Here is a 14,252-nt window from a genome sequence, read left to right as displayed (position 1 = left end):
GCCTCCTCACCTCCAATACACGGCTGGCCGGGTCCTCCAGGAGCCACAGAGAGGCCGGCCGCGTCGGGCCAGAGCGTCACCGTGAGACGCGACCTCCCAGCGCCGCGCGACATCTCTCTAGCTCCCAGAACCCTTTCTTCCGGAAGACTATCGAGAGCAGGGGTTGGGTAGGGCCAGAGAGGCCCCTCCCCCCAACATCCCCCGCCTCCCCGCCGTCCTTGACGTAGCGCGTGTTCCGGGTGGGTTGTTCGTCCACTTATTCCGGAATCGCCCATTCGGTCACTCTGTGATTTGCCATAGAGAGGCCCGACTCGAGTAGAGCGCCGCGTCGCGCCTGTGGCGTCACGTAGGCGCCACTTGCTGAAGGCTTTCCCCGCCCACCCCGATAGTGTTCTCTCTTTCCGGACCTGGTTAAGCAGGAGGCGCCATCATGGTGAGTGTGCTTTGAGATGCTCCTGGTTCGACTATCCGCCGCCATCCGTCGCGGTCTTAGGCTGGGGGAGTCCAGGAGGGGTGCAGAGATGTCAGGGCAGTTCGAAGGGGGAGACTCCCGCGGTGGGGGGGGATTATTTTGGGAGCTCGAAGACCAGGGTTGGGTCAGACTTACCGGCCTCCGGCCCCTCCCGTCCTCATTTATTATTAAAGCTCCAATTGAGTAGATGACCAAATGGAGGCGCAAGGAGGTTAAGTGATGTGACCGGGGTCGCAATGCCAGGAAGTGGCAGAGCCGGCATTCGGACCCTGGCGTAGGACCCACATGCATGCTTGACCTCTTGTCTTTTTGTCTTCTCCATCCCGACCTGTCGCTCCCCTGGCCTGGAACGTTGGGTTCTGGGCGGGGCGGGGGGTGGGGTGGGGAGAGCTGGCCACCGTCCAGTGCCCCGGTTTTGCAGCCGTGCTCCCCGTCCAGCCTGTGATCTTGCTTTTCTTGGCTGTGACCCCAGTAACTCGGTCTGTCGCGCGTCGCGGACGTGCGTTTGGGAGGAAGCCGTAGGAAGCACGCATCAGAGGTTACTGCGTGCATGAAGTGTTGGAGAAGAGGGAGCTAGGGATAATGCCGTAGTTCTTCACAGTTCCTGGCACGGCCTGTTAGAGACCCTCCGGACGGCAGCCGGGGCCTGGGGGAAACCGTGGCTTCCTCTTCGGTTTTCTCAGCTCAAGTGGGAAACGGCTGCATAAGGCTGCTGGAGTCAGGCAGGTTGTGCGCGGGAGGTTCCGGTGCTAGTTCTGCATGGAGTAAGTTGCAAATAAAGGTTCTTTGCTGTATTTTTAGGGAGGGTCCGTCCTTGGCCTCTATTACCGGCAAACACACCTTCTAAACAGTGAAAATTTCTGAGTCGACGCATCTGCTCTGTTAAAGCTTTTCAGGGTGCCGCGTGCTGAAGGCTTTGCGTGTAGCATTCCTATATATTTTTTTAAGTTGGGGTCATTTGAGGCTCAGAAGATTTTTTTCAGGTCTCCTCGGGGTGGGCCCGGGGTTTGTTGTCCCTTCAGAGCCCGGGGCCCCGGCTCTTCCTCGGGGGTGAGTGAGCTGCTAGGTCAGGTGTGGGTCCGTGGTCTCTCCTTAACTCTGCAGGGGGTCGACATCCGTCACAACAAGGACCGAAAGGTTCGGCGCAAGGAGCCCAAGAGCCAGGACATCTACCTGAGGCTGTTGGTCAAGGTGAGGCTGAGGCCTGAGAGCCTTAGGCAGGGCTGCCCAGAACTGCAGCTTCCAGAACCGGCATTCGGGGCCCCAGGCCGTTCCCGGGCCCTGCGGGGCAGGCGCGCATCCGTGGTTCTGCCCAAGGCTTCTGGGGTTCAGCGTTTTCAGCCTCTGGGGAGTGGGGAGGGGATTTGGGGGCTCCTTGGGCTCAGTGGGGCGGGGGAAAAGCCGTAAAAACCTCGTCAGGCCAAACCATGCTGTTCTGTCTTTCGGTTGAAGGTTGGGGGGTATGTGAGCCACCCTGGGTTTCCATTCTTTCTCGCTCCTCCAGTTGTACAGGTTTCTGGCCAGACGAACCAACTCCACCTTTAACCAAGTCGTGTTGAAGAGGTTGTTCATGAGTCGCACCAACCGACCGCCTCTGTCCCTGTCCCGGATGGTGAGGGGCTGATTTGGGGAACGGCCGGATTGTGTCTTAGAGCTGGGGTGGGGGGGTTGGGGGCCTGGCCGTCAGCTGGTTGACTTCACCCCATGGTGGGCACACCCTTGGCCCTGGGGTTGTAGCTGAACAGCGGTGGGTCTGTGAGTGGCTTGGGCTCGTCTCATTGTGAAGTGGGGGGTGGCTGCGGTGGCTTCGCCGTGTGGGTCAGGCCTTACATGTCCCAAGCGCTCTCGAAGGAGAGCTCTGTTGGAGGCTCTGTGCTTGCATTGTGTCTCCGGGGTTTTTCCCTGGCTGGACCTGAGGTCAGGCCTCTGCTGGCTGAGAGGCGAGGCGCGGGTGGCTTTATCCCCTTCAGGGCCCAACAGTCTCTGTCCTCGGGATGCGTGACCAGTGGGGTTGGATTTAAACGCCAGAAGGAGCTTCCTCAGTGCGCGTTTGTCCTCCCCCACCAAAGATCCGGAAGATGAAGCTGCCCGGCCGGGAAAACAAAACCGCTGTGGTTGTAGGGACCATAACCGACGACGTGCGGGTCCAGGAGGTGCCCAAACTGAAGGTGAGTGTGGAGGGGGCGCAGGGTCATGGTGGGTGGGCTGGCGCCCAGACCTGGCTCGTGTCCTCGCTCTGCTGATGATCTGTCACCGGTGCCACGAGGCTTGTGATGCCTTCCCAGTCCCCTCTCTCCTCTGGGTGAGGCAGGCGTCTGGGTGGCTTTTAGGATTGAAGGGGGATCGTCCTTGGCATTAGCCATGGTGGGTGTCCCCAGGCAAGAGCCTTCTGGGTCCCTCCCTAATGGTGCTTGCTGGTGCTTGAGCCTTACAGCCTGGCTTCACATCTAGATTTCTTGGCCACTCAGTGGCCTGGGTCTTTTTAATTTCTGTTTCCTTATCCGTAATAAGTTCAGGTTGTTGTGGCCTTAAGGGAGGTTTTGGACGTAAACTGTTAAGAATTGCTATTGTCTTAACTAGGGAAGCTTTCCCCCGTGGCAGTCTTACTGGGCTCGCAAGCATCTAGATGCCTCTGCTGGGCCAGAGCCGTGGAGAAGAAGGCCCCGCAGTCCCTGGGTGGCTGTACGGGGTGGGGGTTCTGACCGTGCCTGTCCCGTGTGTCCCCCAGGTGTGCGCACTGCGTGTGAGCAGCCGTGCCCGGAGCCGCATCCTCAAAGCTGGAGGCAAGATCCTCACCTTTGACCAGTTGGCCCTGGACTCCCCCAAGGGCTGTGGCACTGTCTTGCTGTCTGGTGAGTGATGTTCAGTGGCTCCCATGGCGACTTCTTGCATTTGGGTCCCTGGCTGATCCCATCTTCCCCTCCCAGGGCCACGCAAGGGCCGAGAGGTGTACAGGCATTTTGGCAAGGCTCCCGGAACCCCACATAGCCACACCAAGTGAGTACACCCAGCCCTGCTGTCTGGGCCTTGCCATGCTTCCGGTCCCTTCTGTTTCTCACCCCGGTCCAGCTGCAGCCCTCCCGGGAACTCCCCCACCTCATTTTCCACACTTTGTCCTCAAGCTGTTACTCCCCGTTGCTGAGAACTCTGCCCGGCCAGCCCTAGAAGCGCCCCGTTGGGGGCTGTGCCAGGCTGGAGTCTGCATCTCCCCGCTCCTTCTTGCCCTGCTAGACTTTTCCAGCAACCTGCTCAGTGTCCCTTCCCCGCCCCTTCTGATGTCCCTGTGCTGCTCTGTGAGAGCGAGCCACGCGCTGCTCAGGGCTTCCTCAGCGTTCGAGCCCAGCGGGGCCGCACTCTCACCCTCTTTTCCCTCCCCGCAGACCCTACGTGAGATCCAAGGGCCGGAAGTTCGAGCGCGCCAGAGGCCGGAGGGCCAGCCGAGGCTACAAAAACTAACCCCAGATCCTGCGTTGTTATTAAAGATTTTGAATTCTGATGGTCCTCTGTGTGTTTCTGGGGGACGGTAGGGGATTGGAGTGAATGGGAGCCTTCGGGGTGGACCGAGTGGGTGCCCATCTCCATGGAGACCAACCAGCCAAGGAGAAGCCCTTCCGTCTGCTGGGTGGAGTCCCGCTCTCCCTGCAGACGCCCTCTTGTGGCTATGATGCGTGCTTGTCGATCTTGCGCTGTGGGACACTCTAGGGCCTCCTTAAGGGCCAAGGTCCCGCCCCTTTAATAAGCTAGGTGACAGGTGTTTCCGAACCTGTTACCTCGCCCGGATTAGCCACACCTGCTGCTAGGGGCTAGGGATGGTGGGCGGGGCATGGACCGGGAAGTACGGAGGGGTTGGGACTGGTGGGGGAGGGGTACATGGGAACAGGTGAGTTGCTCCCCTTTTTCCCCCTTGAGTCTGGCAGGTCACTGGGCCCTGGGCCAGTAACCTGATGAGTGTGTTCCCTGCGTTAGGGCCTTCCCGTACCCGCACAGGAGGCCTTTCCCAGGGACCTGCTGTCTGGGCCCTCCTCTGTTTACACAAGGGGCTGGGTTCCCCGGATCCCAGGCTAAAACCTGAGAATGAGGCCAGACGCAGGAAGAACAGAAGAAATAAGGGCAGGAGGTCTCCAGGCCCCCGTATTCTGACCTCTGAAAAGGCAAGACGAGGGAAAGGGGATGGGGGACGGAACATGTTGGAGCTGGATGGGGTGAGAGGGAGTCCTGCTTTTATTCCTCTTCTCTTTGTAGGCCTTTTCGCTGTGGTGTGGAGGAAGGAAGCCGCCTGGGTGTGCGATTGGAAGGAGGGGCTGCTGGTTTGTGGGGATTGGGTCCACAGGCCAGAGGTTGGGTCAGGAGCCTCCAAGGGTGGTCCTTGGTCAGGAACAGGTGGATGGTCAGCTAGCAGGAGATCGTGGGATTCAGGCAGAAACCCAGACAGCTCAGCTCCGCCAGGCATCAGCATAGATCAGAGGACAGCCCAAGACAATTCTGGCTGGGAGACTGGTGGGGGCGGCCAGTCCAAGGAAGAGTGGCAAGTCAGGCCCTCCAGCTAGAAGGGCCGCTGAGGTCATGGGCAGGTCCCATGGTGATGCAAGCCCCCATTGAGTGTATCCTCCACCGGAGCAGCCCAAGTAGGGGTGACGCCCCAGGGGCAGAGTCCCCAAGCGACAGAGACTGAGACCTCATTTCTGGTGAAGGGGGATGCCCAGACTTAGGGCTAGAGCCTGTTCCTCCCAAACCGAGAGAGCAGGTCCAAAGGGGAGGTGCCTGGGATGGTCAGTCAGTGAGAGCCAGTGAGCCAGCCACACGGCAGGGTGCTCCGCCGGGCGGCTAGGTACCAGCACTGCTAGCAGAAAGCAGTTGGTGTTTGCCAAATAATCAAAAAGACCAGCTGGACAGGGTCAGTTTCACGTGGTATCTATCGGTCAAGGGCAGAGAGGCAGCCCACTTCACCTTCAGTCAGGGACAGTTGGGTGCTAGAGACAGGCAGGCAGCCTGTGGCTGTTGCCTGGAGATGGTTGGCCAGTCAGCCAGACCTCTGGTCAGCCCAGCTGGCCCTTCAGCCTGACGGAGACTGATCAAGCGAACGGGTCCGTTGGGGCCACTAGACCCCGAGACAGCTGGTAGAAGTTCAGATGGCCAGCCTGTCACTGTGGCGGCTGGAGGCAGGCTACTAGTCGGTCTGATCTGAGCAGCGCATGCCCTGAGCTGTGTGATTGTCAGGACGGGGAGCTGGGGACGCAGGGGACTTCACGGAGCGACCCTGGAAGCCTCAGCCGGCCACATAACATCTACCTGGCAGGAGACCCCCAGATGGTTGGTGTCCAGAGACGGCCGAACCCTCAGCCAGCCAGCCTCACGGTCCTCCCACACGAGCAGCCCAATGGCAGCATCCCAGTTGGCGGCGCTGGAAGGAGAGGAGTCAGGGGCCGGGGGACTGCCCTTGACAGAGGCCAGCCCCGGCTTCCTGTATTCTGAGGGCCAGCGGCTGGCGCTGGAGGCTCTGCTGAGCAAGGGTGTGGAGGCGTTCGAGGCCTGCATGCAGCGCGAGGGGCTGCGGCCCTTCCTGAGTGGGGAAGAGCTCCAGAGCCTGGTGGCGGCGGCCGAGGACTGGACTGCATCCAAGCAGCCGCCTGGCCGGGCAGCAGAGGGAGCCCCTGCCACCGATCGGGACTCGGGCAGCCTGACTTACTGGCCAGGACATTCAGAGGAGCTGGTGCCCACGCTGCGCCTGGGCTGGCCAGAGGACCTGGCCTGGAAGGGAATCACCCGGGCTCAGCTGTACACTCAGCCCCCCGAAGAGGGCCACCCGCCCCTCAAGGAGCTGGTGCGCCGGGAAATCCAGGCTGCCTGCAAGGTGGGGGTCTCAGGGGGCCTGGTGTCCACTCCCCAGACCCAGACATCCTCACATGCCAGCTCTCAGACCTGGGAGTGGCGCATCCCCTCGAGCCCTGGGCGTCTCACCCTTGCCCTCCTGGGACTCACGAGTCCACGCCTCGCATCCCCCAGGACCCAAGTGTCCACATTCCCCAGACCTCCTCCTTACCCTCTCTCCAAGGCCTGGGTCCCCCGGGGCATTCATGCCCCTTGGACCTAATTATGATCCCTTGGTTTCAGTCACCTACCCCACTGCACCCCACCCCACCCTTAGAATAGGTGTCCATCCTTCCTCCCACAGAGGGCCCAGATGTCTCCCCTACAGCCCCCCGGAGAGCCTCTTCTTTATCTAACAGCGTTGTGCCTGCCAGCTCCCACGCTAAGTGCCTTACGTGGGTTAACATTTATAATCACCAGGAGGGTCCTGGGAGGTTGGGACTTATTATCCCAAGTGAGGAGAGATGGGGAAACTGAGGCACAGGAGGTTAAGTCTCTCACCGGTAAGTGGCTGAGTGGGGATTTGAACCGAGGCTGTCTGGCCCATGGGTCAGGAGTCATCTCTGCTACATGTTTCTGCCTGTAAGATCCAGGCCCTCAGTGTCCCCTGCCCTGGTCCCCAGAGATCCCCTGGGTGGCCAAGCAGATCATTCCCTCCTCCCCCTTCAGGGCACCCCCAAGGACCCAGCCCACTGAGCCCTGGAGCAGGGCCACCATCCAGTGTCACAGCACACGGAGCACCGTGTGCCACTGCAGACACGATTATGATGAATTTTCCAGAAGTAGAGACCTTGGTCTTCGGGAAGGATGGTCTTTTCCTCATTCCCATGCGGGCGCTGTATGCACAGTGGGGGGTCTCTCCCACAGCCCCTCTGAACGTCTCGTCGAGGCCAGGCCTTTAAACTCCCATGCCCGGGACGCCTCAGCCCCCAGGGTCCCCCCTACCCCCTGAACATCTCTGGAGCTCCAGGGTCCATCCACAGCCCCTCTCCCCACTCCCCAGCTAGTGGCCGTGGTCATGGACATCTTCACTGACCCAGACCTGCTTCTGGACCTGGTAGACGCCGCCACACGTCGCTGGGTGCCTGTCTACCTGCTTCTGGACCACCAGCGGCTGCCTGCCTTCCTGACACTGGCCCAGCAGCTGGGGGTGAACCCCTGGGGCACCGAGGTAGGAGCCTGGCGGGAGGGACCTGAGTCCCCATTCTCCCGACGCTAGGGCCAGCCGGTGGCGGGGGCGGGGGGGGGCAGACCCTTCCACGGCGTCCTAGCTCATCGAGGTGGATGCCCGAGGAGAGTTCCGATGCCCACCCATCGCGCTGGGGAAATTAGAGGCTGGTCTTCCCACAGGGTCCCTCTGAGTTAGGGCTATCTCCAAGAGATCCCCGAAACCCAGTATTGGTAGCTCTGGAAAAGCTGGGACAGACCTTTCTACAGAGCCATGGGCCACCCAGGTCCTAGCCAGCCTGGAGGGATCCCCCCCTTGACCTGAGCCCTAGGCAGTGAGTGGGGGTGTGCAGGGTTGGCCTGAGTGAGGGTGTACCCCTCCACTCCAGAACCTAGATATCCGTGTCACGTGGGGCTGCAGTTTCCAGAGCCGCTGGCGACGGCAGGTGAGCGGCAGTGTACGGGAGAAGTTTGTGCTGCTGGACGGCCACAGGGTCATCTCCGGATCCTACAGGTACGGCTGCCCCCCCCCCCACCACCCGGTGGTGTCCTGTCCCCAACTCTCAGAGAGTAGCTGGCACCCCTTTCCACCAGCCTCACTTTCCTGGTCTGTGAAATGGGTCTAAGCACCCTCACTGGTAGAGGATGGGCATACCAAGGGGCAGAACCCACGTGGGGTGGAGCCAGACCTGCCCGGGGTAGTGGGGGATGGGGGTCTGGCAGTGGCTCCTCCTGCTGGCCAGCCTAGTGACCGGGCCGCGGCTGGGGAGAGGCTGGGGGGAGGGTCATCTCTTCGACACTGTGTCTCCTCATCTGGAAAACAGGGCCCATAGTTTATGTGTGGGTTTCAAAACCAGGACGACCTGGATGGGAGTCCTAGCTCTGCCTTGTGGTAACTCTATCTCTCTAAGAATCTGTAACAAAATAAGAATTGGTAAGCAAGGGAACCGACCCTCATCCTGGCTCGCGTCCCCCTTTCCCTGTGTTTGGGGTCTAGCTCCTGGCTCCTTGTCTTCTTAGCTCTGTGACACACCGGCTCGGTGCCTCCCCCTGCTCCGTATCTGTTTCCGCATCTGGAAAGTGTGGATTAATAACAGCACCTGCCTCATAGGGTGGTCATGTGGCAGGGAACGGGGTGCGTGGACCCTCAGGTCGGGTGGCCTGGCTTCGAATTGGGGCTCTGCGGCTCCTGGCTGTGTGATTTTGGGCAACTGACCTCACCTCTCTGTGCCTCCCTTCCCCTTCTACAGATCGGGATGGTACGGTTAGTCCCTCTAGAACAGGGTTTCCTCACATTTGGGGCCAGATAATTCTGTGTTGGGGGTACTTCCTTGGGCATCGTGGGGGGCTGCACTGAATTTCCGGCCTCCACCCTGTAGATGTCGGGAGCACTCCCCTTTCCCTATTAAGACCACCAAAAGTGTCTCCAGACATTGCCAGCTGTCCCCTGCGGGGGGTGCTGATGTGCCCAGCGGATGACCAGCGCTCTCCACTGGCAGTTTTCAATCTGGGGCCTGCCTGTGTCCGGATCACCCGGAGGACTCCCTAAAAACACAGATCTGGGGCGCCTTCGCAGCCCCACCCCCTGGGAATGGGCATTTCCCACGAGCTCCCTGTTCAACCCCAGTGCTGCCGCTCCGGGGACCACCCTCGGGGGAACCGCTACCCTGGAGACCGGGGCCGTCTCAGAAAGCACCTGCCTTCCCTCCCGGCTTTGTCCGGGGGTTCAAGCGAGATCAAGGTGCCCTGGCACGTAACAGAAGCAGCGCTCTGTGAACGTTAGCGGTTGTTTATTATCGTTGTTCATTTGAACCATATTTCATCGACTCTAAGGTGCCCCCGACAAAAAGAAGCATCCCGATCGACATGGGAAAAGTTACACGTCTTAGAACCCATGAAATACAGTAGAGGGGTCCAGCCAAACCCTCCGGGCCGTGCTCGGTGGCCTGAGGATGCTTCGCCCTGGGCTCCGGGTGGACAGCCCTGGTAATGGATGAAGCTGGGGCCACACGAGGTTGTCCAGGGCCTCTGGCCATTTAATGGGGGGGGATGGGGTGGAGGCGGGGGGCTCGGGGAGCAGCGGAGCCGGGAGACCAGTCCCAGGCCCTGCCCTTCGGGTTGGTCAAAGCAAATGTGGGAGCAGCAGCAGCACGCCCAGCGCCAGGCCGGCGGCGACCCCTTCCGTCCGGCCGCCTGCGGGATTGGGGGCCCTGTTACACATGTGGCCGTAGCAGCAGGTGGAGGTGAGCGTGTAGGTGACGCCCATGTAGGTGACAGGCTCCTCGTGGCCGCAGGACGTGGACAGTATGCAGCCTTTGTTGATGATAGGGCCAAGGCCCGGGGCCACCCCGATGCCCGTGAAGCAGTCCTCATCGTCGCCACAGCGCATGTGGATGCCGGGACACTGCTTGGAGTCGGTCAGCTCACAGAACACACAGTCCTTGGCACCTGTGGCGCCTGGGGGCAGAGCCATTACCAGAAGCAGCAGCCAGCCGAGGACCATGGTGGCCTGGCGGCAGTGACGGTGCCCAAGCCAGGCCGTGGGCTTCCTGGGCCTCCTGGAACTGCTGGATGATGCTCCTGAGGCCCTCGAGACTTTTGCCCCTGGTCTGGGCCTCCCAGGGTCAGCGCACGGAGGGTCCTTGTTTCCCAGCACTCCGTGTCCCTCTCAGGGGCTCCGTCGTGACCGCGGCTCACGAGTCCTTGGGTCTCAGAAGCTTCCCCGGGACAGAGACAAGCCAGCGGCCTCTACCTGACGGCACTCTTTGTGGAGTGGAATGGGGTGACCTCACAGACCCCTCCAGGCTCCCACTGGCCCCTCCAGGGGTGAGGTCACAGGTGGGGGGAGGGGTGTCACAATCTGCAGGCAGACGGGCCTGCCAACCTGCCAGGGAGCAAGGACACTGCCACTCTGCCAAGGTAAGGACGCTGGACTAACCCTCGCCATCCCGGTGGCTGACACATCTGTTCTCTGGGCACCGGGCCCGCTGGGGCACACGACCCTTGGTGATCCTGTTTTTCCGATGGGCAAACCAAAGCTTGGGAAATGAAGGGAATGTGGCTGAGGTCCCTGGAGGCAGGATTAGAGCCCAGGTGCATTTAATTCCCAAAGGCACCTGCTGTGTGCCCAGACCTTAAAGCCTGGTGCTTTAAATACCAGCACTGTGACCACAGGAGCACTGTGACCACAGGGACAGTAGGGGACCGGCCCATCATAGCCAGCTGGGCGCGGGCTGGGCACCATACAGGCAGCTCAACCCCTTGTTCTTTCTTTCCAATCTTCCTACATCTTCGCTTCGTATCCCAGATGCAAACTGAGGCACGGAGCCCACACCCCCGGAGCCTACCTCATGCAAGTGTTTAATAGATGGCTGTCATTATGTAAGAAGCAGCCCAGTCTGAAGACGGGCCTCGCGGCCATTTAGTCAGAAGACTAATCGCACCTCTTCTCAGAGAGGGAAACTGAGGCACTAATGGCCTCCTTTGCTGGGGATGGGGCAGCGTCCCAGTTTAAGCTCAGGCTGGCTTCCAGATGATCATTAAGGTATCTTAACTCTTGTTGTCACATCAGTCCTCTGGGTTCGTACCTGGGGGGTTCTCATTCTACAGAGGGGAATGCGGAAGCCAGAGAGGTTGCAGCACATGCCCGAGGTCACACAGCCTGCCCTGGGACTGGGTGGGGACCAGTAATGGGGTCGAGACCAGGCACCCCAGGGGTGACCCGGAGATCCTGACCCCTCACTGCATGCCCCCCAGCTTCACGTGGAGTGACTCTCGTCTGCACCGTGGCCTGGTGACCCTGCTGACCGGCGAGATTGCTGACGCCTTCAGCCGAGAGTTCCGGACACTGTACGCGGCCTCCTGGCCGCTCCCGGCCGCGCCCACCCAGCGCCCCTTCATCAGCACCGTGGGGGGGCTGCGGCTGGCTCACAACCCCCACCGCGTGGCCCGCCGCCGCTCTGTGGCCCCCATGTCACCGCCGCCACCCGACGGTCTACTGGCCCAATGCTTGGCCGCCTGCCGGGTGTTTGAGGGGGACAGGCAGGAGACCCCGGCCGCCCCAGGGCCGGCGCTGAGCGATGTCCTGAGGAGTGTCCAGCGTGTCCGGACCCCCAGCGGCCCCCCGGCCCGGCCCAGCCGTTCCCTGTGGGACCTGAGCCGCCTGTCCCAGCTGTCCGGCTCCAGCGACGGGGACAGCGAGGTGAGAGCTGGTGGTGGGCCTCTGATAAACAAGAGGAAGAGGATGGGGCAGCTGAGGGTCTACTATGTGCCGGGCCCCACGCCGGGGCTGGGGGTGGGGGAAGCACAACACCCACCCGAGTTCCTGATCCCAGCGACCATTCCCTATAGCCCTACTGCGTGCTGGGCAGGGGAGCGCTGGGTGGTTTCGGGCAGGGACCCCAAGAGAGAAGCACTCTGGGTGCAAACCCTGGCATGACCCACTAATGGGGAGAGCTGAGCAGAGATCTGCCTTCTCAGAACCCTCTGTGTTCTCATCTGGCAAATGGGCGCAGCCACTGTCCTCAGTCGCGGTTTGGTGGGAAGGAGGAGTGAGTGAGGGGAGGACAAACTAATGAGAACACTAATAAGCATTATGATACATCCCCATGGTGGAATTTATTTGTTATTTCTTTCACGAGGTCCTCTTCCCAGGTCAGTGAGGTAATTCCCTTCTCATGCTCCTGGTTACGGACGGGAAAGCTGAGGCTCAGAAGGGTCAAGTAACTTGGCCAAGGTCTATCGTGGGCACCGTGCCACATGCCACAGGGATGGCTGAATTGGATCTTTGCCACAACCCTCTGAGGTGGATGTTCTTGTGGCTCTCCACCCACCCGTTTCACAGATTAGGAAACTGAGGCACGAGGGAGAGATTTGGCCCTTGTGACCTTCCCGGGGCAGCTGTTAAATGCTTTTAAACCCTGGCTTCCCAGATTCAAGTGTCATCAGGGTATCGGGGAGGGCGTGTGGTGAGAGGTCCCTGCGCCCCTCCTCTCAGCTGGTGAGACGCTGGCTTCCCACCGAGCTTGCCTTAATTCTCTGGGACCCTGGGCGGAGCCTCGGTGGCCTCAGCTGTGCAGTGGGCTGTCGAGAGGGTCAGAGCAGAGAGATGAGGGACAAGCAGGCGTCCCCGCCCTGGATGCCAGCAGACCCGTGGTCCCCTTGCTCTGGGAGCTGTGCCCCTCTTGGGCTCAGTTTCCCCATCTGCTACATGGGAACTAGTGGAGACCTTTTCCAAGGGTGAGGGAGAAATGTCCCAGGAATCACCTCCCTCTGTTCCAGCCCAGGGGAGGAGAGGGATGGGCAGGGCCGGGGCAAGGTCCTCACTGCCACTCGGTCTTGAGGCGCCCTCACCCACCATCACCTCCCTTGGCAAATATTTGTTCCCCCGGGGGCAGCTTCTGGCAGCTTCCTGTTCCTCCCCACCCTGAAGCTGCAGGGGGAACACAGCAGCTGGCCCTCTGAGGGTCTGGGGGCTCCTGGCCTCCTGACTCACTTCCCTTCCCTGCCTTCTCACCTGCCCTGAGACAGACAGACAGACACACACACACACACACACACACACACACACACACACACACACACGGGACTCAGACCCTGGAGCCTTCTCTCACCTCCCTCTCTTTCCCTCCACAGTTCAAGACATCCTGGGGCTCCAAGGACACCCCAGCCAAGGCCCTGATGAGGCAGCGGGGCACTGGAGGGGCCCCCAGGGGTGAGACAGAGCCCCGTCCTCTGGGCCGGTCCCAGCCCTGGGGCAGCACCCTGCCCCTCCATCCCGCTTGCCGCGTCCGCTATCTGTCGCCGACCCGAAGGAGGTTTGGTGTGGATACTGCCTCCAAACTCCTGGAACCCCGAGGAGGCCAGCAGCCAGATTGGGCTGCCCAGGCAGGACTCAGGGGGCAGCCGTAATAGAGCCAAAGCCGCACGGGGCCGGCCTGACCAGCAGCTCCAAGCCCCCTGCCTCCGGGTGGTGCCTGGGACAAGGCTTCTGGCGTGGGTGTCTGTCCGGAAAGCAGCAGAAGGGATTTTTTTTCTCTTTGTTCTAGAACCCGGGCAAGCCCAGTGCTCACCCTAGAGGCCAGTGTCACAGTTTAGGAAATGGGCAGAAAGTCTTGAGGAGCTAAGATCCTAGAACAGTGCATGTCCCACTTTGGCCCAGCCAGAACTTCCCTGTGGAGGGAGGGGCCTGGCTGAGTGACCCCCCCCCGCCCCCCCTCCCCACCGTGCTGTGAATTGTGTGGGGTGAAGGTGGGGAGCCCCTAGGACAAAGTGGGGGAGCTTCGGGCACAAACCGTGCTCAGGAGCTCTGGGTAAACAGCTTGGCAGGGGAGAGGACAGAATCCAACCCAGGGAGCGGGGCTGAATGATGACGGCCTAGAAATTGATGGGGACACAGCTGCCGGGGGATGGGTCAGGGCCAGGGGCCCTGGGGCTGTTTTGCCGGTGCTAAGGACTGAGTTGCTGGGGGCTCCCTTTCCCTCTGCTCAGAATAAAGCTGCGTGATGGCAGAATCTTGCATTTGCACAGCCTAGCAGAAGACCCAGGAATGCGGTGCTGGCCCCCTCCTCCCTCACATCCCCCAGGCGTCCCCGCCGCAGCGCCCCGGCCCTGGGGAAGGCAGGTGCCCAGCGCTTGCCTCCCCGCAGCACCTTCGCCTCCGGCAGGGGCTTCCGAGTCACCGACCCCACTGGCGTGCGGGGTCGGGGAGAAGACCTCATCCTCCCCGGAGGCCCTGGCGGCGCGG

The 14,252-nt window shown here is 61.1% G+C and overlaps 4 protein-coding genes across 7 annotated transcripts in view; 2 read left to right on the top strand and 2 right to left on the bottom strand.

Annotated features, from left to right (window-relative positions):
• SPHK2 (sphingosine kinase 2) overlaps positions 1-159 on the bottom strand; it is an 8,237-nt gene extending 8,078 nt beyond the window's left edge. For all 3 annotated transcript variants that reach the window (XM_047709886.1, XM_047709896.1, XM_047709887.1), the window contains exon 1: positions 11-159. The gene's annotated coding sequence lies outside the window, so the exon portion shown is untranslated. The remainder of the gene's footprint in view (positions 1-10) is intronic.
• FAM83E (family with sequence similarity 83 member E) overlaps positions 1-14,252 on the top strand; it is a 15,801-nt gene extending 1,549 nt beyond the window's left edge. The window contains exons 1-6 of one of the 2 annotated variants that reach the window (XM_047709906.1): positions 4,760-4,779; positions 5,769-6,323; positions 7,344-7,511; positions 7,897-8,021; positions 11,264-11,708; positions 13,142-14,252. In XM_047709906.1, the coding sequence (XP_047565862.1) occupies positions 5,850-6,323; positions 7,344-7,511; positions 7,897-8,021; positions 11,264-11,708; positions 13,142-13,417 (1,488 nt within the window). In that variant the 5' untranslated portion in view covers positions 4,760-4,779; positions 5,769-5,849 and the 3' untranslated portion in view covers positions 13,418-14,252. Of the gene's footprint in view, positions 1-4,759; positions 4,780-5,268; positions 6,324-7,343; positions 7,512-7,896; positions 8,022-11,263; positions 11,709-13,141 lie in introns of those variants that run through there. The other variant, XM_047709905.1, reaches the window with a different exon arrangement.
• On the top strand, positions 291-3,968 carry RPL18 (ribosomal protein L18). The gene is made up of 7 exons (XM_047709911.1): positions 291-433; positions 1,577-1,663; positions 1,977-2,084; positions 2,542-2,640; positions 3,201-3,324; positions 3,400-3,469; positions 3,853-3,968. The coding sequence occupies exons 1-7, from the start codon at positions 431-433 to the stop codon at positions 3,926-3,928; spliced, it is 567 nt and encodes a 188-aa protein (XP_047565867.1). The 5' UTR covers positions 291-430; the 3' UTR covers positions 3,929-3,968.
• SPACA4 (sperm acrosome associated 4) lies at positions 9,143-10,299 on the bottom strand. The gene has a single exon (XM_047709913.1). The coding sequence runs from the start codon at positions 10,008-10,010 to the stop codon at positions 9,630-9,632; it is 381 nt and encodes a 126-aa protein (XP_047565869.1). The 5' UTR covers positions 10,011-10,299; the 3' UTR covers positions 9,143-9,629.

This window comes from Lutra lutra, chromosome 17, assembly GCF_902655055.1.
Source record: "Lutra lutra chromosome 17, mLutLut1.2, whole genome shotgun sequence".
Classification (NCBI taxonomy): domain Eukaryota; kingdom Metazoa; phylum Chordata; class Mammalia; order Carnivora; family Mustelidae; genus Lutra; species Lutra lutra.
The sequence above is the reverse complement of the archived record's forward strand: the minus strand, read 5'-3'. Positions and strand labels throughout refer to the sequence as shown.